The sequence below is a fragment of the Macrobrachium rosenbergii genome, chromosome 4, assembly GCF_040412425.1.
Source record: "Macrobrachium rosenbergii isolate ZJJX-2024 chromosome 4, ASM4041242v1, whole genome shotgun sequence".
Lineage (NCBI taxonomy): Eukaryota > Metazoa > Arthropoda > Malacostraca > Decapoda > Palaemonidae > Macrobrachium > Macrobrachium rosenbergii.
Genome location: NC_089744.1, coordinates 41,546,599 through 41,572,902, shown reverse-complemented (window position 1 = coordinate 41,572,902; position 26,304 = coordinate 41,546,599). Strand labels below are relative to the sequence as shown.

The following is a 26,304-nucleotide window of genomic DNA, read 5'->3' as shown; positions in this document are numbered from 1 at the left end:
TTCATTTCTTGATGTATTAAAATCAATTTTCACCTGTTCCATTAGTCGCTTTTGAGCTGAATAGGGTCTATCATAATTTTTCTTTGCAACATTAACAAACCGGAGGTCCGCTACCTCACAACCATTGACCTTGATAACTGGAGGTTGACAGGGAGTAAAACTGCCTGCCATTTTTCTAATTCTCTCCCAAACTAAAGTCAGAGGGATTTTCGAATTTAGTGAAGATATGAAAATTGTCCGAGATTCCTTTCGTGCTTTTTTAATTTCCATGGGGAAATGAGCTCTCGGTTTTCGAAATTCAACACGGTGATACTCGCATGTCTACGGTATCTGGTGAAAGCTGACCTCATAGTTCTATGAGTTTCCTAGGTATAGATTGAAGACCATACTAGAACATAATTGTATTCAAAAAGTCAAGAGCATTATCTACACAGGGAAAGTCATCAGCAGAATCATCTGTTGAGCTGTGTTCCTGGAATGCTGACCAGTCAGCTTTACCAATGTTCCATTTAGGTAGCCTTGAAGATGGAGGATTTGAGGCTACACTCACCACTAATGGAAATTGGTCGCTGGTAAATCTGTCATTTATAACTCTCCAATCAAAGTCAATAAGGCAGTCATCACTGTGCAGCCAACATAAAAGGTCCACTGCAAGCTCACAATATTCCGTAACAGTAAGTACACTTCATTACTAACAAAGATGTTTAACGTTTCCCTAAAAATTCATTCCTACTATTTTTTTTTTTTTCACCCTACGCTTTCTGGTTCCCATCAGATCTCAATCTTAGAAAAGACCCAGAAAGATAAAGACCCATACAGAGATTCAGTATCAAGTGATCATCGGTACGTACTTGACCATGCAAATCAGCGGGTGTTCCTGTCCACTTGTCTCACTCTCTGGTCTCTCGAGAGCCGAAGGTTTGAGGCTTCCGTTGCTGAAGAAAGGTGACCACTCGGGAATTCCGCTGATTGTTTGCTCGTCTGAGGAATTAACATGAACAATCATAACAGTCAGCATTTCAGTTCGAAAACCTCAATACATATTGCCGGGTCAGTGTCTTTTTTTTTCTCAAATGTAGTCTAGAAATACTGTCAAAGCCCTTACAAAACCTCTCTTCAAAGACTGATAAAATATGCAGCACATCTTGGCATATATTTAAGTAAAATGTTCCTGAAAAATGGGTATACTACTTGAAAGTTTAAGGTGACGCTGTGCAGAAACAGAATTACAAGAAAGACATATTTATGAAGCATTATAACTTTTTACACAGAGGTCTAGCGGCAAAGGCAGAGAACTTAGTGCTTTAAAAAAGAGAAAAGAATGCAGGTACCATAAGTCTAAGAATTCATTCTGTCGAGACTAAGTTTACATGAAAGAACTAGGTTACTTAAAGGGTCTAGTAAATGTGCTGTTTTAAAGAGGTAACGGTTCACGATTACCTTTAAACTTAGTAATATGTTTATGCGATGTTATAACTAATACACCCTGACAGAAAAGTATGAAAAACGATTAAAAACAGCCCTTCTAGTTTCAGTGGAAATAACGCTCTTAGAGTAAGTACTTCAGCAGTTTTATCCGGGTTTTGTTAATTAGCGGGCATGTCATCTGGAAAAAGTTCATTTCTGCACGCACTGTTCTTGAAGTGACCGACCTGGAATTGGTATCCACACCCTTCTTAGCCATCTTCACAGTAAAACATTTCACCGGTGGATCCCGTGTGAATGAATGAGGCACGGACATTCCATAGATGACCCGTAAGTTCCAATCCCGAAATATGGAGAATGTACTAACATTTTAAAACTTACTTCCTGCCTGTTGGATATTTACGAAGAGAGAATAACAAATTTCAGAAAAATGAATCTACTCAAACATTCAAGATTAAGTTATCAGGTTACCAAGCTTTTCAAATGTTCTAGTTTGTTTAATAACACTCTTTCCCCTTTAATTAAGAATTAAAACTTTTCGGTTACCCTCTTAGGGTTCAGAAATTCGTCTCAGAGGTCTGACAATAATAATAATAATAATAATAATAATAATAATAATAATAATAATAATAATAATAATAATAATAATAATAATAATAATAATAATACAGTATGCATTACAACTGATTACTTATTTCATAAAAGGGTGAGATCAAAGCTATCGTCCTTGACTAAAATGGTACTAACTGAAATTTACAACAGACCTTATGGCTTGGTGTTAACACCAGTGGATCACAATGAAGCTCGAGATTCGTCTTAAATGAGCCGATATGGAAGCTGATTGCATTTCAGTAATTGCGCTGACTACCAAGGTTGGCGAAATCACTAATCAAAGACGAGTTCCTTTCAGATAATGGCATTACCAGGTATTGCTAAGATTAAAGGAGGGATGACACGAAAAACGACTTTTCATTTTTGGTTAATAAAAACTATGAAACGAGCACATTATCAAAACAAAAATGTAACTTGGATGCAACACCATATACGTTTTTTCGCCCTATGAAAAACCGTTTATAAAATCAAATAGATATATCAAAATCTACGCAATATTACAAACACATAACACACACACATTTTATATATATATATATATATATATATATATATATATATATATATATATATATATATATATATATATATATATATAAAATAAATATATATATATACATATGATTAAGTGTATGTCCATGTATAGAGTATATATGGTGTGGGAATGTATAACTATGTATGCGTTTGTGTGTGGGGGTGTGTGTTGTGTATAGTGTGTAAGCATGTTGTGAAAATATGTACCTATACATATGAAAATATATCAATTTTGGGAACAGAATAAGCTATGTGACCATTACTATTTAACGTGGAGAAAAAAAAATGTTCAAGAAGAAATAAAAGTAAATTTCGAGTATATATCAAATTTCCTCTTGCGAGAACTCAAAGCATCAATATATAGAAATTCTGTTCTTTTGTTTATTGATATACAGCTGATAAGGCCCAAGAAGCATGGATATGAACGAATCCTACGTAATAAGCCTGTTTTTCCTTTTCTTTAGAGAACGACTGCAAATGTAATGGACTTTTTCAAGATCAAATTTTGGAACAAAAATAGATTTGTAAAGAAAATGCGTCACAGTTACGTAAGGGATTAAAGATCAGAGAGAGAGAGAGAGAGAGAGAGAGAGAGAGAGAGAGAGAGAGAGAGAGAGAGAGAGAGAGAGAGAGACTAAAGCGCATTTCCTTGGCACTAAATTCGAAGATGGACAGTCGAGGTGGAATGTGTCCCAACATTCAATGTTTCTTGACATCTTGAGTCATAGCGACTCAGTCGCGGAAATGCATCTTTTTCGCTGACGTCATCTGCAAGTTTGGCCAAAGAATGTGCGAAAAACACTGATTTATTCATGACCAGTTTTGAGGGGCAGAGAATGCTGTACAGTATTACATTCGAGAAAGAACTGATTTCAGGACGTCAAAATTTAGGCCACCCCTTCCCCCAGTCTGCAATTTTCTTTCTTATGCAAAGGCCAACTAGAAGGAAAAGTATGAAGCGCCACACCAGACTGAAACTAGGATGTCCAATGCCAGTCTACAGAAAACAATCAGTTAATCAAACAGGATGACTGTAGGAACCAAGTAAAAGAGAAACAAGTAACAGAGCACTGAAAGGGTTGTCATTTGATGGTTCAGTCATATATATGGCGCTTCTTTTAGAAGTGTGACAATAAAACTGTTGTGGATGACATACCCTCGGTAGTCATCTCGCGTTCCTTTAGGTCATTCGGATGAAAGACAAACTTCAGTACGACGCCGACGGCCTGGAAAAATCGCTTGTACATCCCGACGGCAGTTTGGAGAATCCGGCCGCCAATCGTTGTGTTTGGGAGTAAGTTCCGCCGTAGATAGGAAGAAACCCTTTTCATAATGAAAATCTTTCGTAGTCCCAAAATGCCTGAGTCCGTCGCGTCATTTGCTTCTGAGCAAAAGAAAATAAAGCGATAGATTAGGAAAGTGAAATTTTATAAAATTCAGCCAGTCAAATTATGCAATCTAACTGAATTCTGTGCTCGTCAGAGCTGTGATCTGCGCTGGTTGCGCCCTGAGTAATACCGTTTCTGCCAAAGTAATTTTGTCACATTATACGGCAGCTAAGACAACTTCTGTGGCGAGAACACAAATCACAGGTATGTCTAGCAAGGAAGAAACCCTAATCTTTGTGCTGTTTTCGTGCTCAATTATATTACGAGTAAGTATGATAAAGTACATACCTGAGTAAAAGTAAATGTTTTCGAGAAAGATGAATCTGTATATCTTTCTGCCCTCTAAGGAAGTTTCTATGCATCCATCAAGAACAACCTGAAAGTATAATCATCATCATTCTCTCTCTCTCTCTCTCTCTCTCTCTCTCTCTCTTTTTCGGGGAAGAGATCCGGTGACGAAGGAGACTGTATGTGTAAAAAATTAGCTTCATTTTAGGGTAAGTGCTTGGTTTCTCCTACAATTTAAAAAAAATAAAATCATTAAGTTACATAGAGTCTTGCAATATTCATTTTCAACAAAACTCCATAATACAGAAGAAAACAGAAAGTAGCGAACTACTGTGATTATGCTCATTCCATTCACGAAGCACAATGAAATAGCTATGAAATACCCTGAAAATTTTACCTTGGCAACTTCCGGGAAATGCTTGATAAGGTGACATAAATTGGATGTACAGCTCCTTTCGCGTTCCGATGAAAGGGCATCCAACCACTTGGGACATTTTACAATGGCATCTACTGCATTGCTGTTAGAGGTAAGAGTAAAGATGTCAGGTATCACACATAATGCATTAATTCTTTAATCAACATAGGTAAACACTAAACAAACGACACACTGCAAGACTTTAGAAGTTGAGCCCATTCATATATTATCCGGTGTCTTAATAATCATCTTTATCACATATACACATCTATATATCGGTAATTCCAACAGCAGCTTACCCCCTTTTTTGTTGTATACTCTGTCTGAGCAGGTCGCTCAGTGCAGGTTTAAGAATCGGTTCATCCTCTTTCCTGTCTTTTCTTTGTGACCTTCCAAACTTTTCTGATGATTTCTCTCTGACGATGTACTCTAAAGCCTTGTGAAGTAGGAAGCAGAAAGCATCATCTTTTCCGTTGTCAAAAGCTGCATTGTGGGGCATTTGTCCATCTTCGTTTCGTCTCAATAAGTATTTAACTGTCCATGTGTTCTGAACTAGTTGCTCGCAGCAGTTTAAATAACCCTCTTTAGCAGCAAGATGCAATGGAGTATCAGCAGAGTAAGATGCAAAGTTCTTTTCAACCTTCTTTAGTAGCAATTCACAACATTCCGCAGAACCGACTTTAGCAGCATAGTGCAAAGGTGACATCTTCATCTTGTCAACAACACTGAGTTCGGCTCCTTTCTTCATCAAGATCTTACAACATGCGCGAGATCCTGCAGCTGCAGCCAAATGAAGAGACGTCTTTTCTTCATCGTTGGTCGCATTGACGTCTGCTCCTTTGGAAAGAAGCAAAATACAGCATTTAGCTAGTCCTCTTTCGGCTGCTAAATGCAGTGGAGTGTTACTTTTATTATTCTTGAGATGAACATTAGCCCGTTTCTTGAGTAGCAGCTTGCAACACTCTTCTGAGCTCTTCATTAATGCATAATGAAGGGGCGTCATGCCTTGATTATCCTTAACGTTGACGTCTTGTGAATCATGAGTGTCATAATCTCCAGGACAAGAATCTACTACACCTTGACTGCTACAATTTGAAGGACAAAAACGTAAACGAGCATCCTCTGAACCAGAGTCAGAAAAGAGTAAATCACAAATTTCTTCCTCGGAGAAACCTAGAAGAGTAGCAACACAAGAAATCGCGTTTTTCTTAGCCGCGCAATGGATTGGAGTCGTCTTATGTTTGTTTGTTATGTTGCAGTCAGCTCCAGCCTCCATCAGATCACGGCACTTCTGAGCAGAGCCATTTTTGGCAGCATAATGCAATGCTGTGTCTCCATCTAATGTTGTTGCTTTTAAATCCGGCTCACACTTTAGAAGAGCCTGTAAGACGAAAACGGAAGCAGCTTTGTTACTCCTCGCAGCAATAATTACAGGAGTCTGGTGACTATTGTTAACATCGTTTACAGATCCTCTGTTACTCTGAAGCAAAATCTCACAAGTTTTGGTAAAGCAATTTTTTACTGCTAACATCAGTGGGGTTTCCTTATGCTTGTTGCGAACTGAACAGTTTGCCCCAGATGCCAGAAGGATCTCGCAGCAATCACGATTACCTTTTTCCGCAGCTAAGTGCAGAGGTGACAGAGTGGATATATCGAGTGCGTTAATGTCCCTGGGCTTTGCGTTGAGCAGTTCTTGAAGAACAACGGTATTCCCAACATAAGCAGCTACGTGAAGTGGTGTTTGTTGATTGTCGTCGTCTACCATGTTCACGTCGGCCCCGCATTTTAAGAGTTTTTCCACCATCCTCCCGTGCTTATAATAGTGTTTCACGGCCCAGTGCAAAGGTGGTTGGCCGTTTGCACTACTGTTATTAACATCTACCCCGCTGAAAAATGATGTGAGAGTCAACTATGAGATTTTGGCCTTTTGTTACCTGTATGACAGAAATCATTATCCCATTGCTGATTGCATATCTTCCCATTCCGAAAAAAATAACCGTTGTAAAATGGACAATCGCTTCGTAAGTAAAAAAAATATCTATTATTAATAATCTGAAGATTAAAAATTGATAAGCAACTACTTTAATCTAAAGCAGTATGATTACACACAAAGGTCAATCATTACAATTCAAACTAATCTTCTAATATGCAAACAATGGTAAGGACCCTGTTGATAATTCAAGTATATAGGCTACACGAATTTCGTAACATCATATGACACGACAATCTGACAAATTTCGAACAGCACCAGCAGCAGAATATATATATATATATATATATATATATATATATATATATATATATATATATATATATATATATATATATATATATATATATATATATCTTTGTGAAAAATACAGCATTCTTCTGCTGTTAATAATTTGTCAAATTGGCATGTCATATGTTACATTTACTAAATGCGAAATATTTTATATACATGTACGCATGTGTGTGTGTGTTTAGAAGGAAAGGAATACAAAATTTAGGCCAAAGGCCAAGCTCTGGGAGCTATGAGGTCATTCAGCGCTGAAAGAGAAATTGAGAGAATAATTCTTTGAAGGTATAACAGGAGGAAAACCTGGCAACTGCAAAATGAAACAATTGTTAGGAGAGGGTTGAAAGTAAATGGAAGAAAGAGAATATGAACGGAGATACAGAAAAAGGAATGAAAGTGGGCCCAGCTAGGGGTCGCAGGAACGCTGCAAAGAACCTTAAGTGTGTGAGGTGCACTGACGGAACTAACCCCCTAGGGATGTGTGTGTGCGTAAAAGTTGCAATTTGTTTGTGCGTGTATTGAAAAGGAGATAGGGAAGAACTCACACACACACACAAAGTTACCTAACCTACGGATGAGTCCTATTTGTACTTTTAATATTAGTATGAATGACTGGGTTAAGCACAAGGAAATTCTTAATCTTTCTATGATCATACAAGAAATAAAACCAGTATTTCCTGTTTTCCTCTAGTACCGCCATTATTCCTGGTCAATGAAGATGGTGAATTTCAGTATTAAGACTTAACGAAATCACGCATACTTTCACAATTTTCAGATACTGAAAATCAGTATGTCATTTAAACGGTAGATTTGCCATGTCTGCCAGTAAACCTTTCATAGGTATCAGGTTGTTCGTTCTCGCCACTGCAATCCGGACTTTGAGTTTCTTTGAGCCTGTCATAAAACTCGGAGCATACTTTTGAACCATATCTCCCATTTACATGATTTGGAATTTTTCTGTTTTATGATTTCATCTTCCATATCATCAACATCTCCAGAGTTTATTAATGGAGATCCTCTTATTTGCCAATGTTAGGTCTCAAGAGAACCCATTTCGTTTTCCAAAATTTTATAGTTTTCTGAACACGGCAACTATGTCTTCAGTGTTAAAGTAGTTTTTGAACAAATACTAGCTTTTATTTATTTATTATATCTCCATGTTTTCATATAGTTTTATTTCCTGAATAATGAAAACCAACCAGTAAGTTACACTAGAAACGTTTTCCTTGTCTTATATGGAAACCGCCTTTCAGTATCATATTCTTAGTGACCACCCTATGACCCATTTCATAAGTGATCCTGAGCTCACATCTATTTAAATTATGCTTCTTTTTCCCTTCACAGAAAAACTTAAAAAAGCTGTGACAGTAAGTGAAAACAGTAAATGCACTTCAATGAACCATAATCAAGCAACTGAGATGCTCTACGTAACTCTTGTGAGGTGACTAAAAGGCGACTAAAGAACTTGAATGAGGGAGACAAGTAGAAATGTCCCGATTTTGATCATATGTGGTGCTCTCCAGTAAAACCAAAATTCATCAATCAAATACTAAGAAAGAAAAAGTGAACTGTGGTTTACTCTCACGAATATAAACATGTACTTTAATAAAGAGACCAACTGAATAAAACCTACCTTTCCAGCAGGATTTCAAAACACTCCAGTGACTGTCGTGTGATGGTGTGTAGAAGTGGAGTGAAACCGGCATCGTCATAAAACTCCAGGTCAGCATCATTGCGCAACAGTGTTGGTATAATCCTGGAACATAAGTGGATCGGTTAAATATTCGTTTTGAGAGCAATAATTCAGCTAATATGTGTGAAGTTCATTTTTCTTTGACAAATCGAGTCCCTCATTCCCAGTTTTTCTGTAATGTATGTTACTCTTAGAAAGTGTCTCCAAGAGTTTCGAGAAGAGATTACAAAAATACTCATGATAAGAGCTGTCAGTATACCAAGCCTGATTGTTAATCGCTGCTATGTGAAGAGGTGTCTGGCCATCTGCAGAAGTCATGTTGATGATGTCAGGATAATCACTCAGGAGGAACTGCACTTCCTGAATTCTTTCGCTTTCTTGGTTGTTTGTGGTGCTGCACAAGTCTCTAAGCTTCTTGGCCTGCAAGTGGTAAGGAACTGTATTTTTTTTCTAAGAACGTCCTACATATACCCAGAAGGCAAACGTATAATTGAGCGTGTAATATGATTCAAGGCAATCTATCAGATTTCTATTATTATGAGTATTTTGGAAAAAAACAGCTAAAGTAAGATTTTGCACGAGTTTTCCACATATTAAATGTCCGATATATATATATATATATATATATATATATATATATATATATATATATATATATATATATATATATATAATTATATATATATATATATAATAATATATATATTTATGTATGTATATATATATATATATATATATATATTATATATATATATATACATATATTCTCTCAAAAAACTTTTTCCAGCTCAGGAACATCCTATCCTTCCGTTTTCCTTTTTTTTTTCCTAATGAGTGTCAGCAACTCTCATATTGCAAGCTCCTAAATTTCAAACCTGACCAGCCATTTGCACGCTCATGTTTTAAATGGCTCTAATACCATGTTCTCTTTTTTATTTTTAGATTAAAGCAGTCTTTACTCTGTACAGTGCTTTTATATTTTCACAACAGTTTTTATATTCAACTGTGATATTATAGAACCCTCGGCCTAGTTGTTTGACGTTCAATATTCCATACAATTCTTGTTCAGCAGTTGCAGCTATGTCCATATCTACTGGAGGCCTTTCATTCCTATAGAAATGGACGTTGACCACATTTTCATGCTTCTTCCAAGGCCTCTTACTTCCTCGAGTCATGATACACAGAGAAAATGGCAATGGAGAGAGGAAACATCAACCTTTCAAGTCATTATATATATATATATATATATATATATATATATATATATATATATATATATATATATATATATATATATATATATATATATTGTATATATATGTATATATACATACATATATATATACACACACACACACATATATATATATTAAAAAATATAACTAAAAATGCAATTTTGAATCATGTTCCTTTTCCTATGTAAAAGTGATGTTGTGATAGTGTTGACAAGCTCAAGAAACCGGTCAAAATCGGCTTTATGGGTACAAAGGACAAACATATCAGTTACATATCGAGAACAAAAAAAGGGGGCGATAGGCCTGGGGAATTCAAGGAGGTCATATAATTATTCGCAAAAGTTGATCCGAGTGGACTTCCCATGGCCATGCCCTCTATTTGTTTAATTTCGCCGGCTTATAGTTTGGGTGTTGCATGCGGCAAGAATAGGGCGAAAGGAATATGGGCTTTGTGAAATTTGGACAGGTTGTACAGAACATATATACCTTCTCGTCGATGATTTTCTTATTTTTTTAGAGTTCGGTGAAACCTGAAGTATTTGGTTGAAAACTCTTTTTAAACAAACAGCAGGCAGGGCCATTGGGAGTCCACTCGGACCAACTTTTGCGGGCATTTTTATGTGCTCTCTGGAGGAGCACATTCTTGATGAAGGCACCCTGGCCCATCGTCTCCTTTTTTATTCTCGATATGTAGATACGTTTGTCCTTGGTAACCATGAAGTCGAATCTGACCGGTTTCTTGAGTTCGTTAACACCTATCACAGCATCACTTTCACCTTGGAAAAGGAACACGAATTCAAAATTGGCTTTATTAGATATTTTAATATTCAAAGAAAATTATCATTTCAACACCACTATTTTTTTTTAGAGAAAGATCGCCTACTGGCCTCGGGTTTGATTTTTATAGCTGTTTCTTTTTTAGTTTTAAACTAAACTCTGTTCACATACTCATAGTTGGACTTTATTTCATCAAGGAATCCTCTTCCTCCAGCATTTTTTCAGTAGCAATTGCTTTCCAAACAAAACTTTCTATCGAATACTTACCCAGCTGCTTAACAAAATTCAACCCTACAGTGAACTTTAATGTCCCTGAACTGCCTACGTAGGCCAGTTTTCACTTTTGACATGATGCCAGCTTTAGAAGGGATTTCGTTAGGGTAATTCAAAATTCCTATTGAGCCATTGGCATCAAACTCATTCCAAAAAATCCAAAAGCGATCGGCTTGCTCTTTAGATTTTAGGATCGTCAATGCCCTTTGATGTCGTCTCGTGTTGTTTAGGAATATACTTGTCCCAGATGTAATCTGGGAACATCAGTCGGATCTACCAGGCGGCTTCTGGGGTCAGAGCAGACTCCCACAAAGAGGCGAGTCATGAACCTGGATGATGACTGTCCGATCCAAGTGCAAAATTACTATGAATTACAAAGATTTGCAAGTTATTGGCCAAGTACAAAATCAACAAAACTTCTAATACTTGAACCTCCAAATATCAAATTACGTGTTCCCTCGCTAAACATTCAAACTGCCCCTATTCTTGTCACAGTAAATTACTGTTCGTACCTCTGATCTTCTCTTTCATTCACCTTTTTTGTTTGATAGTGTCTATGTCGTTTCCACGGAAAGGTTACCCACTTGTGCATTTTAATGTGACATTATATGTGTTACTTTATTTTCAACTTATCGTATTTTTAAAACTTTCTGATATAGTTTATTCGCTGTGTTTTAGGATTTTATATGTTCTCTTTAATGTGCTCTTGTGTAACAATATATAAATGTGTCCATATATAATAGGATTCTGTATTTTGTGTGAATGGATTTAAGTGTGCTCTAGAGTATCTAATTGTGAAGTGAGTTTATACTCTATTTCTGTTAAAGTACTTCAGTTTTAGCTGGTCAGTCCATTTCTTTTTTATTTATTTACGTTTCCAGAGAATTCCGTGATGATGTGATTATGAATCACGAAAAGTAGGAAGGAATAAAGAAAAAGTATGAATCTCCAGCGTATTCATAACCTTGATTCTACCATTCATGTGTGGGCATAGAGTCCGCTCTAATTGTTCATATATATATATATATATATATATATATATATATATATATATATATATATATATATATATATATATATATATATATATGTATATATTGTATATAGATAGATAGATATACATATGCATAATATAGACATAAGTAACTATATACACCGTATAAATATATATATATATATATATATATATATATATATATATATATACATATATATATATATGTATATATGTATATGAGAATATATAATATTTGTATATATATATATATGTGTGTGTGTGTGTGTATAATATAATTGTAATAGCAGTAATAGCCACAATGCCCTCTTAACTTCTCGAATTCTTTGTGCTTCTTTTGGATACGCTTGTCACTACAAAGCCTAAGATCCAAGTGCAAGAAATTGGAGTGGTTGTGATGTCCAGTAGCGGGAAAGGAACCCGGGTCCCATAATCACAACAGGGTCATGTTGCCGACCTGACCACGAAAGGGATAAAAGTCTATTGCCTCCCGTACATACATATACCTGTCGTTTTCAGATATATTTATCAGAGGTGGAATAGACCCATCCACACCATCGTAGCCAAGTGGGCAATCATAATGTCTTCATATTTCTTGCACTTGGTTCTTAAGGCTTTGTAGTGACAGGAATGTCCTGATAGACAGTTGTCGGCAATCTCTGAATACTAACTGTCTAAAAAAAAAGACCAATATCTACTTGCTTTGTCTACAGCACTGCACGCACCCAAAATTCTCAAAAGTAAAATATTTTTCGGCCTTTGAGATTTTATGTAACAGTAATAGAATTACCGTCCTACGATACGGATAATCTAAATTTTGGTACGTGCCAAAAACTGTTGCGTATAAAATCATGAAACGGTGTGAAAAGAAAGGGCTCAAAACATATTCTCAGAAAATGATCTAGACGTTCTCAAAAGACAGGGTGAAAATTAGTTTACATGTCAGTAGGCCTCATAAGGGCTTAGGAGTAATACTTGGATAAGGTTGATTTTCTTAAAAAATTAAAATATTCTATGTGACAAAAATTAGAGTAGAAGCCTTGAAAGCTATAAGAGAAAAATGTCACTAAACAAGAATAGAGAAACTAGATGAAACAGATATCGCACCAGGTACAATGTATGGTTTACCTATGATTCATAAACTAAACATTCAAATTCGACCCATTTGATCTTCAAAGATTACGTCAACGATTTTATCATGCCTGATACCAACCAGCTGTCCATAAATGAGAACAGCTTGAGAAATACCAGTGTTTTTCGATTACATAATAGATGTGAAACTACCGGAAATGTCAGTCATGGATAGCTTTGATATAGCACCTCTCCATACCAAAGTCCATATATAACAAACTATTAAAAAATAAACTATCCATGGAAATGGTAACTCATTCCATAACTTTTCAAAGAAAGTGTTTGGCCACTTATTGAACTTAGTAACTGAAGGTTATTCCTCTATTTTTAATAGCATACTTGGACATTTCCATTACGGGTAATGTCAGTAATATAAATCAAGGTAGTTGGTGATACATTTTCCCTATTCTTGAATGATTTTATACATGCAGCTCTTCCATTGCCAATCTTGACTGTATTCTTCATATCAGACCTACAGTACATGACATAGATATAAGCGGTGTCTATTAATTTTTGCAGACGTATAGCTGAAGGGGACAACATTATATCGTCAGCGAACAAGAGATGAACTAGAATGCCTAACCTGTACCTGATATTCGTCTCTTATAGATACATAGATAGATAAGTGGCAGGAGGAAGGGAGAAACTGTTTTCGTACGTATACGAAAACCACTAGATGAAAAAATGAATCGACGAGTAATTCAGACAGACCTTCTCCTCATCCATGACTCCGTTCAAGTTGTTTTCTCTCTCTCCGGATAAAGTATCGACAGACATCGCAAGTTATTTGTTGAGCACTTCTGCATGTGAACACGTAAGGTCAAACATCGAAGCCGTCACTAAACTCGGCTGCCTCTGACATCCTGAGCAGGATGTGCTTAGTGTATACGTGCTCGGCTATTTCGTCATTTGAAGATAATATTTAAAGGTCGTTTCCACAGGAAAAGGCAACGTTGTGTTAACTCTAATTCGGGGAATTTGTGCATAGCAAGTTTTGAGAGATTGTATTGGTGTAGGGTTTTTTTTTTGTGATTACAAGAATTTAGTTTATGTGGAAAATTACAATGATTTACTGATAAAAGAAAATTACAGTCGATATGAACTCTCTCTCGAATAAAAATATTTTGCAACGTTCACAATGAATCGTCAAGAGTTTTTATCACATCAACGTGCTATGACTTTGCTGTAACCCCTGCACATGTCCAGATGTTGAACTGAAAATTCACGCTTTTGTTATTTCCTTCTTTCTTTTTTTACGGGGAAAACCAATTGCTCATATCCCAGGTGCAAGGTCTAGAGAGTCTGGCCCAGGTGTACCAGTTCCCATTCGCTTTTTTTTTTCGCATTGCCAAAACTGTTTTTTTTTTTTTTTTTTGCTCTCTGAATTTCATAAAAGCTTCGTGGCAATATTGTGGACAATGATGTTTGTGTGTTTGAAAACAGGATGTTGTGACACAAAAGTTCTTGCGAAACCTACTTTTCCTTTGTTCATTCATACAGAACATATTCTCAGAAATGATCTAGACGTTCTCAAAAGACCGGGTGAAAATTAATTTACATGTCACTAGGCCTTATAAAGGCTGAGGAGTAATACTTAGATAAGGTTGATTTTCTTAAAAAATTAAAATATTCTATGTGAAAAAAATTAGAGTAGAAGCCTTGAAAGCTATAAGAGAAAATTGTTACTAAACAAGAACAGAGAAACTAGATGAAACAGATATCGCACCAGGTACAATGTATGGTTTACCTATGATTCATAAACTAAACATTCAAATTCGACCCATTTGATCTTCAAAGATTACGTCAACGATTTTATCATTCCTGAGTATACCTACTGTATGTACAGCTACGAAGCGCTCTGTTCGTCCACATATTATGAGGGAAGCGCTCGCCGGGATAACCTACCGTCTGAAACTCAAGTTCAAAAAATGAAGTACTGTATCTTTGATAACATTATCCCCTAGGAAAACATTCAAGATGATTCCGGATTATCATTACCTAATGAATTATTAGATGAAAAGTTTGAAAGAGACTGATATATTCTTATAACGAATTCTACAGACTCCATTTAATGGAATGGACGTCAATGAAAATGGCAGGATACAAAATATATTAAAATTCACAACGCTTATACTGACGATAACATAGGAAGAATGGCTTTTGTCAAACTAAATGAGAAAAGAGAATATAATGACAACAACAAAACCGAGGAAACAATCACTAGTAAGACAGGTAACGAGAAAGTGCCAAAATATTGTATCCAAGAAAACGTAGTTGGTAATTTTCCCACGTCCTCAGATTGCTGCCTTTATTGTTTTCATCATGGCTTCGTTTTCCTAATTTTCATTGGCCATTTTCTTCTTTTACTTTGAATTTTATTGAGAACGTTAGAAAAAAGTACTAATTGATAAATGTACTTAACTGCTATTTTTTCATTTAAAAGATTTTATTTATTAATTTTCATAAATATACTTGTTTAACGAGCCATTTAATATATTTTAATTTTAGCTATTTATCTGTTACACATATAATAAAAAAGCAATTTTCTAATTACAACCCCATATCACATTGTGTCAAATGTTGCTATTATTTGTTCAAATTATTTTAACCCATCGCTTACATTATTCTCCTTATTCTTTCTTAGAATTTAATTGCATTTGAGTTTAACAACTGGAGTTACAGTTTCTGAACTATTTTCAGTGAACGCTGTCTTAAAGGTCTAGAGTTAATCGCCAATGACTTAACAGTTCGAAGTACTTAAGTTTAGATCTGAGCGCTGTCTGTATAAATACAACTTTTGACAGCTCTGATGAGTCTCTCCCAGGTCGCACCTACCCAGTTAGAGCGCAGCGGAATCTTGGCGTGCTGAATATGGTTTGGATGTTTCTTGAATTCAACACACACCAAAGCTTGCTCCAAGACTTGATAATCAGCTACAAATAACTTAGCAAAGTCACTGGAAACATGCGTCGGTGTACCGTATAGATAAACAAACTCTAAAAAGGCCAACACAAAGCTAAGTGTTGACATGTCAGGGACTATTTCTATGTGCATGGCCCTAACACTTACTATCAAAATCAAAAGGTTTATCTTCAAATTTTCGTTTTTCTCTCCTACAGCCTACAGATGGTCTGTAGTCATTCCAGTATGCTGAATGGGTTTAACAAAACTGACCCGGTGCTTGGGCAAATTTGGCATTTTGGAATATCGAAATGCCAAATTGTTAAATTTGGAATATCGAAATGCCAAATTGTTAAATTTGGAATATCGAAATGCCAAATTGTTAAATTTGGAATATCGAAATGCCAAATTGTTAAATCTGGAATACTGAAATGCCAAATTGTTAAATTTTCTGCATGTCATACAAAAGCCTAAAATTCTTTTAACAACTTTACGCATTCTAGGAGTCCAAAACCCACGCGTTCTAACAGTATAAGGTGGTCTGAATGCAAGATGATTACATTTCCTATGATAAAACTCCACAATCAACAGCCTATGGTTTACTGGTTAGCACATCATAGTCGTATTTTAATTTTGTTCCAGTTCTGCCCCTAGAATGTATAATATCACTGTTGTCCAAAAACAGGTCTAAATTGTTGACTAGAACCGGTGCATCCGCGGGGTTCTTGCCATCCAAACTTTTGTGGGCTAACTCCTGAGCAAAACTTACTTTCTGCATTACCTTTATCCAGCACAACTTGCACAATAATCAGCATTTCCTGGTGATTTTTTTTTAGTAAAAATGTTGATTGCCTTAAAAATTTATGTAACTGAAAATTTTATTGATATCAAAATTTATGAATGTTGACCAAGGTTCCAATACATCGTTGGTCAACCTTGTCAGTGAAAGATGCAGGTACTCCTGCAGGTTGAGTCTGCTGCCTACATGCAACAGAGAGACAGCCTAGATCATCTTCTGTCCATGAACAACGTGAACTGCCTTCTTTGAAGGACTTTTTGATTTGGCTTTGGGGTAGACCTGAACAGCCACTATGGTTCCAGACTTTCTTCCAGTTTAACCATGAAAGACGAAATGTTTTTAATGTTGTAATTTAGTCAGACTGTTTAACCAAAAGGAAAGTTTAATGAATTCGGCATATGAAAGACCTCCCGTGATGATATCGCAAAGACTACCTCCACTTGACATATTTGAAGCTGACTGAGAACCCAAAGTTATCCACTAAGTTCTCCTTGAACAATAAAATATCTTAGATGCGATTGCGAGTGAAAATACTCTTGGTCGTGACAAATTCATTTAGTAGCCACTGTCACACAAACTGATAATTAACAGCAATTATAACACCCCCATCAGTTTAGCATGGATAGCCTTTTAGACTTGATGGGAGCAACACAAGATTCATAAATATTAACTGTGAACTACCAATGCAGGCATTATAAATGGAAGAGCGATAGCTTGATTTAGAAACATTAACGCAAGCATACAGAGTTGCTTGAATCTTCACTGCCACATGGTTGAGGCAAGGGTACGGAAGTAAATTATGAGAAGTCAGAACAGTGTTTACTCCATTCCTTTTATAACTTCTCCAGTATAATTCATCCCAAGAGAGCTTTAAACCCTGCAATTCTCCCATGAGTAGGCTAGTCCCCCCTTTGCAGCAATAAGCAAGACCCAGAGGGTAAAAAATGGTTGAGATTTGAGATAATATTGATCTCTTAATGTTAACTGTGGAATTCAAAATAATGTCAGACAACTGAATGGAATCACCTTCCAAGAAATATCCGAGACCTAGGACTTTTTCTTAATTATTGCCATGAGTGGTAATCTAGCCACCTTTATCATGACAGCGTTAAGTTCCTCACTGTTAGGGTTCCAGGAACGTAGACAAAATCCACCTTGCCGCATTCTGTTAACAGGATCTGAATATACATTCTTGAAAAATTCAGTCAAGTTACCAGTGACGAAGTCGTCTGCATGAAAAGTTCTGTTCGAGTATTCATGAAAACTCATCACCAAACTTACTTAGGTGATGCTCAGTAACAGTTAAAAATGAAAGGGCTAATCTTAAAGGCAAAAATGATAGTTTTGAACTAGTATGCAACCTACTCATCTTCCTTCATGAAGAATCAAAACCTGTTTTTGTCGTCTTTGTTGTTAACATTAATTGTAAGAATGCTTGCTCGATGTCTCTTAGTATGACCACATCATTTGATCTGAAATAAAGAGAACTTCACAAAACCTGTCACTAGATTAACTCCAGGATAAACAGCTTCATCTAGAAAAGGAGCATTATTGTTTTTCAGAGAACTTTTGAATCTTAATGGTGATATTGGCTTCATCCTTTACGAAAAACCTATGTGGAACTCAAATGGATTTCATACTTCTCAAAATCCTTTGATTTGACATTTATTTTCTCAATAATTCCAGCATCTAGCTGTTTATGTTAGACTTTGAGAAGCACTCAGCAATCTCTTCTGTTTCACTCGCCTTAAAGCAGAGAGATACTTTATAATTGCATGGGACCTTCTCTATTAAGTCATCTTTCCAAGGGAGATTGATACAATACTTATTGTCTTTGAAAGCGATGCCCTTTATGCATTATTCAATTTTGGCAATCTTGTTTTTGAGGTCTTGTTCAACATAACCATCAGGGAGTAAAGACTTCGAAGGAGCATAAGATTTCTTATGCGAGAGCCGAAAGTTGACCTGAATAGAGGAATGTCCTTCCAATGAGGAAGGATCTCCCAATATTCTAGTCTAGGACATATTGATACTTTACTATGTAAGTTGGCATACACCACTTGGTTTGGGTAAAGAAAATGTATTACATTTTCAAAAGAGCAAGGAACACTGGTATTTTCCAAGCAGAATCTAACATGCACTTGATGATACTTTAATTGTTCGTACCCAAAGTTGGCTCAGCTGGGGAATAGAAGGCTACTCCGCAGCCGAACAATGAAAGTATACCCATTGTATATCCTTCTTGAATGAGGTTGTAGAATGCCACAACCTGCTGTACAACATACTACTGAAGGCCAAAATTAAGGTTAGCAAGCAAAGCAGTTGGTTGTTTCCTGCTCCCAGGAACAGATATACATCATTCTCTAAACTGAGGCTCAGATGCTCCTATAAAAGTGGTTACATCATATCAGGTTGAGGGTAGGTTCATATGCACTGACAGTTCTTTAGCAATTGGCATAGACAAACTTCTGACTCCCTATCTCCAGTTAGCACCTAACAGTGAAAAGAGTATTTACAACATGAAATCTGAAGGATAACACAGGAAGCAGAAAAGGCTGATAAATGGTTTTTATGTGTTGTACATTTAATACAAAGGTTTCTTGAAGAACCTCTACAACTAGTGTTAGGACAAAGCTGAGTTATGAGCATTCTCCTTACAACTAGTAAAAGAAAACCTGAGTTTATTGTCATTGCCAGGGCTTGCTACTGATGCACAATACACACAAACCCAATGAAGAGCAAATCTTCTGGAGCTCTGCCACCTTCTCAAATTTGGTGCAATTGAACATGCTGTTACCAAATCTGCTACAAAATTCTCAATACTAAATATTACCATTATTTACATTACTATTTACAGGGCTATTGCCCTTCGAAGCAAGTTTAGCTTCGGCTGTGGTTTTGAAATTTTCTAAAGCTGAAGGTGGTGGTTTTTCACAGGTCTTTGATTTAAATTGAGACTTACTGGAACTTTGCAAAACAGTTTTGTTTTTTACAGAAATTTTGTTGTTTTCAATTTCAACACTGCTTTTAAGATTCGATGTGCGAATCAAGACCATCTAACAGATCTACTTTGTACAGTTTCATTTCATGAACTGTTGCTTTGCATTCATTGATACAAGAACACATGCCATGTAAAGTAGAATCAAACATGGATGATGGAGTAGTTGTTTGAAACTTTAATCAATAATAAAAGGAATATCAAGAAATTCATATTTAAACAAAACTGAGCTACAGTGTCGTTATCATTAGAAATGGCAGGGAGAGAAATTGCCTTGAAGGCATAACCTAACAAAATTTGTGCAAATACATAAGTTTATTGGACTCAGCCAATTTTCCAAGCATCGACACACCTGATAAAAACTTCTTGAACTCTAATTTATCAGTAGATTCCTCAAAAAACTCCTTGCAAGTTAATTTAGGCAGTTTGACAGCCATTACAGGCTTACTTCCCACATTGTTGGCCTGAGATTTGGAATGTAGCCCTTGTTCAATCTCAGTTAATTTGTCAAGAATCTGATCATTATAATCTACTTTGAGAATTTTCTTGAATTTACTACGATATTTTTCACTCACATCCTTAGCTACAAATACATCTTAAATTTCTTCATTCACAATTTGAATCTTTTGCATATACTTTCTGGTAGTTTCTTTATAATACAAGAAGTTTCTATTTAATTCATCATCATTAAGAGTATAAAGTTTCCAAAAGTAACTGTAATGTAAGACTTGTAGCCTACTCGCTTCTTATGTGAAGCGTTAAAAGATCTTAAAATCAATCATTTTGGCAAAATTATTATGCTCAAAGGGCATTAGCCTATAATTAATAAAATCAATAAGAACCTGAAACACTGTACTTAATACTAAGGAAAATACAAAACTTCATGCAGGAATCAACACGTAGTTCAAAAGATATAGCCTATACTTAAAAAGGCACTAAATAGGCTTATTACAAAGAAAAAAATGCATTATTTCTGCAAAAAATACAAACGAGAAAACTGAAACGTTTAGAATGTGATGGTTCAGCAGCTGCTGCAGCAAACCTTTTCATCAGAGAACACATATGTGATAGCCTAGGCTACTACCTAACCTGATTCTTCAAGTATTTCCAAGAGGCTGACACCAAACAGGAGTAGGCGACTATGGTAGGGTAGTATACGAGAAACTTGACTTTCACATGTCAGTGATATTTTAAGCTACTGAAAATAGAAAACCTCCAAAGTAAATGTAAATTTAAATTATATATGCATTCATATATATATATATATATATATATATATATATATATATATATAATATAAAATGTTTACTTATTTACTAACTTTGGGCCTTTTTCGAGGCAGTTCTTCCACTGTTTAAAACTTTTAATGAGTAAATATTCTGAAATGCAAAAATGTTAAGTAACCTCAAAAGACTGACTGCTGTCCAACAAGCAATCTGCAAGGCTAGTACAGTAGTATGCTCTCTTCAACTGTAGAAATGATTACTTTAACTGACCTTAAATGCAGTGCTGTAAGTTCGTATGACCTGAATCGTTTCGAGGTTTTCTTGCATCTCGAGGTCCTTCTTAGGACATTATTAATTTCTTGCTGAACTAATGGGGAGCCATGTTACAATGCTTGTGTCCTTTTTTCATTTGCTGTTTATCTGATAAAATTGTGTTGGATAAGCGACCTTCTCACATTCGGTGAATCTGATTTACAATAATTCATGAAAAACTGTTTGAATACCTCACTTTGGTCTGAATTCTAGATGAACTGCGATGGATGATAAAAACTTCCAAGAAAGTTACTAACATCATAGAGCGAGTGAAGTGGATCGACAGTAGAGGCTTTTGTGACGTCATATTCAGAATTGAGACAAATTCAACTTTTAAAAAGACCAAATAGCATAATTAAAGGAAATTGAGTTTATACAATAAAAAAACCAAACGGAATAAATGACATGAAATGTAATGTTCTCAAAGCTATAGTTGAGGAAATTTGAGAAAATAGAACTGTGGTGGTAATAAGAAGGTTCTATTAGCCCCTCTCCGATTCACTATGAACACAAAAAAATTAAAAAGGTCTTAAAAAAAAAAAGACTAGATCTTCGGCCCAGCGGCAACCACCGATTACACTTATTTTAAAAACTGATTAGTGTACCTTTAGTCGAAGAATCATTCTTTTTAGAATGCAAAGGGTAAAAAAAAAACTGAAAAGACCACGGTGTTGTTCTTGTGGAATTAACTTCCTTTATACTTTCACTTTCTTAAGGAAACGCAATGGATAACATTTATAACAGTTCTAAAATGTTCTCTGGCTTAAACTCAACACACCGCTGCTTATTTTAATCTTTACTTTTTTTTTTTTTACCCTCTTCAGACTTTAACCTTGATAAGATTCGACAGTTTTGAAGAAAGCGCTCTGAAATTAGCAACGCCAGGACCGTAATGGGAAAATGGAGGCCTCAATGCACGCTATATTCTTGCATCACCCATTCTATGTACGAAAAAAAAAAAAAGTATTTTCTCTCAGGTTTATAAAAAAAAAAAACACAGTGAATGAATTATCTAACGACTTTTTTTTTTTTAATAACTTGAGTTTAGAGTTTTTATAACTGGGTGTCAGGAGATCTCCATTCGTTTAATTATAGTTTGGTTGTCATACGAAATTGTTTCTATACTTATTTGGCACCAGACTTTGACCTTGACTACAGCAATTGCTAAAACTGAATCAGAAAACCCATAGCACAAAAAGGGTCATGAAAGGGAAACAAAATTTCCAAGGGCCACCCGTCACCCTGCCTTCAACAAAATTTTTTTAAAAATAAGGCAATGCATCCAAGTTCATTTTCTAAGTAGACAGTAATACCATTAATGCAATTATTTTGTGTTAAACAGCAACTCTGATTTTTCTACGACGCATGGCTTTAAATAATTGGCAGTTTAGAAGACAGACCTCTGATACTGACACTATTAAAATATCAATATTTCTCGAATAGTCCGTCTGCAAAATAAATAAATAAATAAATAAATCCCCATTGGTTCTCGGAAAAACCGACGAAGAAATGGTTTTTCTTTTTTATACCTCAGTGCATTTCTACTTAAGAATTGGTTTAATCAGTATGAACATTTTAACGGTCAAATTAGAAATTCTAAAAAAAAACCGGCTAAACTTGGACGGATTTTCAGTAAAAATTTTAAGTTATGTTGTTATCCAAGTCTCTTCAGCAATTCAAAATTATGTTGTAATTTTCATTCCCTTTTCTATCCGGAATTAAATGTCTACATGTGGTAACGATAGTTTCGAAATTCACAACATACTAGAACATGAATGGGTGATTCAAGTTCCAACTGAGTCATCTTTTTGAATAGTTCAGTTATTATGAACATTTCAAGGCATCAAGCAGCAGCTCAGAGTTCGCCGTTTCTGACCCCGAAGAACTTCGACGAGCTCGAAGACCGAACTTTGAAATGGGAGACTCAGTGATGTCTATGTTGGAGGGCTTGGAGCTCAGTAGCCTCATGGATGAGAGTGAAGAGCCCCTCTCAGGAGCTATTGCATGACTCCCCAACTCCTCCCAACCCCCGCCCTCGTCTATGTAAACAAATTACGCTCAAGTCCAACAAATGCCAAAAAATGGATCTTTTTATTTTGTCAATTTAGAGTGAACTGAGATTATTTTATGATAATATTCTATGTTAAAGAATTAAAAAGTTAAGTTTCTTCCATTCCCTAAGTTCAAGGAAATATGAGAAGTAAATTCGACAAGAAATGCAGAACACCCGCAATGCATCAGATTTCCGATAAAATTCCCTGATTAATACTATTATCCTTACTGTGTATATATATATATATATATATATATATATATATATATATATATATATATATATATATATATATATATAGTGAATACTTGTAAGATATCTTATGTTACATTCATAAAGAACGTAAAAAAAAAAAAAAATAATCAACCAGCTCAGCAAACTTCAACACCAGTGAATGCTCTTCCGTTCGAATAAATAGCATAATATGGGATGGTAATAAGTTAAAGATAAAAATCAGTAAATAAACAAATTATTAAATATATAGAGGAATCACGCGAAAGAAGCAACTGATCAAAAATAGAGCAAACGAATATCGTGAGTAAAGCCTCTGTTGAACTTTGTGTCGTCGACAACTCGACATCTTTGACGTTGACACAACAACTGTACTTGGCGTGACAGTGAAGGTACTGGTGCCTCACAAAACGAGTAAACTCGTTTGTCCCTGAGGAATCGAGCATGGGAATGAATTTACTTAAAATTCTTATTATTAAAATGGGTTGTATGGTCATACATTCCTCGTCGATGCGAGAAAACATTTAAAAAGCACATCAGTTGGTAAATTTGATATAAAACTATTCTAAATGAACCCGACGAACAAAAACAAGAATAACGAATCTGACAGCAATAAACAGATCAGTAGTGCTGATAACAATTGCTGTTTACATGCAATGCTAGCACCCCTCCTTGTTCTCACAGGGGCTATCAGTTCGACATAACTTACTTCCCACGACTTCATGATTATCAATGTTCCGAGACCAATAAAAAGCGGCTGCACGCAGATCTTTGCTGTCAGTGTTGGCTGCACATACAAAATGTTGGTGAGTGATCCCCGCTTATTTTCGAAGTTTCTTAATTGCTTTCTTTTCTCTTCTGTTGTCTTTGTTACACAGAATAATTCAATACTATTTTCGAATTTATCCACATTTTGAGCTAATTTTTTCACCGTTTACTACCGTAGTTCACGAATAAATTGTTAAGAAACGTGCTGATGATAACAATAGCCAATAACTTCCATGTTTCGTGATATACTGCACAGTGGCGTAACTAGCGTTAGTGGCACCCAGGGCGGACTCTGAAAGTGCCGACCCATTCCCGCGATAAAAGTACTCAAGTGGTGAAAATTAAATGCACATTTTAAGCCTCAACATCTCAGTAATTTATTTTATTTCATAAAGTTGAAACAAAACAACACGGCAGATTTACAACGGAACCCTACGAGCTTTGTTAGAAGCGAATTTGCTAATAACATCAAAGTCCAACTGATTAGTACTTTCATGCTCTATTGCCAATATCGCGAAGTTTGACAATCTGAGCTGACTAATAGCTGGCCTTACTTTTTGGGAGAAAGAAACCAGGATTACCGTTGTCAAAAATCGCTTACTGTCCAACAGCAGAGTCGATAAATCAGTATTCAGATCAGACGAAACATGCTAGAAAATCTAGAATTATGCCAGACCAGACTTGCTCAAAAGATGCCAAAGTGCCCCCGCCCCGGGCCCCGGGACAATGCCGGCCGGGGCGGACCGCCACCCGCTTAATTAGCCATTGATGATATAGCATAATCATTATGAGCTGAAACATCTTATCAGCGCACACATTTAATAACAGACATCGCGTGCGTACCATGGAAAAAACTTGCAAAAAATCATTACGACACCAGGAAAAAATAAGAGGAGATATTCCCTTGCTGGTTCGATGACATGCTCCAAGTTATGCTGTCGATCTCGTGGGTACAAATAGAGCTTTGTCCATAATCGTGCTTATAACTAGATGAACAGCGAAAAATGTCGCTACTTCGTCTCCTCGTGATGTTAACATCAACTTTTAAAAGATCATTAATGTCAAGTTTTTTCATTTTATAATATAAGATGAACGGAATGTTAAAAGTATATTGAAATATTGTTAAGGAACAATTATTATGCAAGGAATTATGGCTTTTGGAAAATAGTTGATCTTAGTTCTGATTCGATACTATCTGCTCAGTAGCTTTTCCATTTCTTTAGAGCGAGTGTGAGGCAATGATTATCCTGCATCAAAAATGCTCATGAACTTCCCTGTGACATAGAACCGTTTCTTGCATACAAACATTCATACATAAATTCAGTGCACAATAATACTGGGATTAAGGAAATAAGAAAATGTGTTAACAATTTGTAAAAAAAAAATTATACAAAATACCCAATTCTAAGAAAGCTAAAATTAAACAAAATACAGCATAACCTTAGGAATCAAAACCGCTCACAATATATATATATATATATATATATATATATATATATATATCTTCTTCGTTTAACGTGCTTTTTCCCATTTTTCATATGGCCATGGGTAAGCACGATGCCTTCTATTGAAGGACTTTGATTTGACGTTGGGGTAGGCCGTAGCCTCGATCGACTGCCCTGCCTGACATCGCTTATTATATATATACATACTGGTTAATCATTACCTTCGTATAACTTACCGAGGCACTCGCAGGTCGCCAGGTAACATATGTTGAAGGCAAACCATCACACATGCATAGTAGTACTTCGCACAAAGGGAAAACCTTTCCTTCAACCCTGCAGACTCTTGCGCATAACTGAAATAGTCTTAACCATGCACACAAATATACACAGTAAAGACTGTATTACTCAATAGGGTCTCTCTCGTCCACCCCGTGCTCCACGGCACTTCCTATCTGTACAACAATTCTTATTGTTTCAATGCTGAACAACCAGCGACTCCCGAGTGTG

At 35.8% G+C, this 26,304-nt stretch overlaps 2 protein-coding genes across 8 annotated transcripts in view; one reads left to right on the top strand and one right to left on the bottom strand.

The window, feature by feature from the left end:
• Positions 1–26,304, bottom strand: part of LOC136833168 (transient receptor potential cation channel subfamily A member 1 homolog) — a 37,806-nt gene that overhangs the window by 9,770 nt on the left and 1,732 nt on the right. For 3 of the 7 annotated variants that reach the window (XM_067094894.1, XM_067094924.1, XM_067094950.1), the window contains exons 1-8: positions 13,776–13,933; positions 8,893–9,053; positions 8,574–8,696; positions 4,962–6,548; positions 4,645–4,765; positions 4,248–4,335; positions 3,728–3,955; positions 852–981 (exon numbers count right to left, since the gene is read on the bottom strand). In XM_067094894.1, the coding sequence (XP_066950995.1) occupies positions 852–981; positions 3,728–3,955; positions 4,248–4,335; positions 4,645–4,765; positions 4,962–6,548; positions 8,574–8,696; positions 8,893–9,053; positions 13,776–13,841 (2,504 nt within the window). In that variant the 5' untranslated portion in view covers positions 13,842–13,933. Of the gene's footprint in view, positions 1–851; positions 982–3,727; positions 3,956–4,247; positions 4,336–4,644; positions 4,766–4,961; positions 6,549–8,573; positions 8,697–8,892; positions 9,054–13,775; positions 13,934–21,258; positions 21,606–26,033 lie in introns of those variants that run through there. The other 4 variants (XM_067094903.1, XM_067094932.1, XM_067094913.1 and 1 more) reach the window with 3 other exon arrangements.
• Positions 24,262–26,304, top strand: part of LOC136833188 (dipeptidyl peptidase 1-like) — an 8,094-nt gene continuing 6,051 nt past the window's right edge. The window contains exon 1 of the mRNA XM_067094965.1: positions 24,262–24,390. Within this exon, the coding sequence (XP_066951066.1) occupies positions 24,307–24,390 (84 nt within the window). The 5' untranslated portion in view covers positions 24,262–24,306. The remainder of the gene's footprint in view (positions 24,391–26,304) is intronic.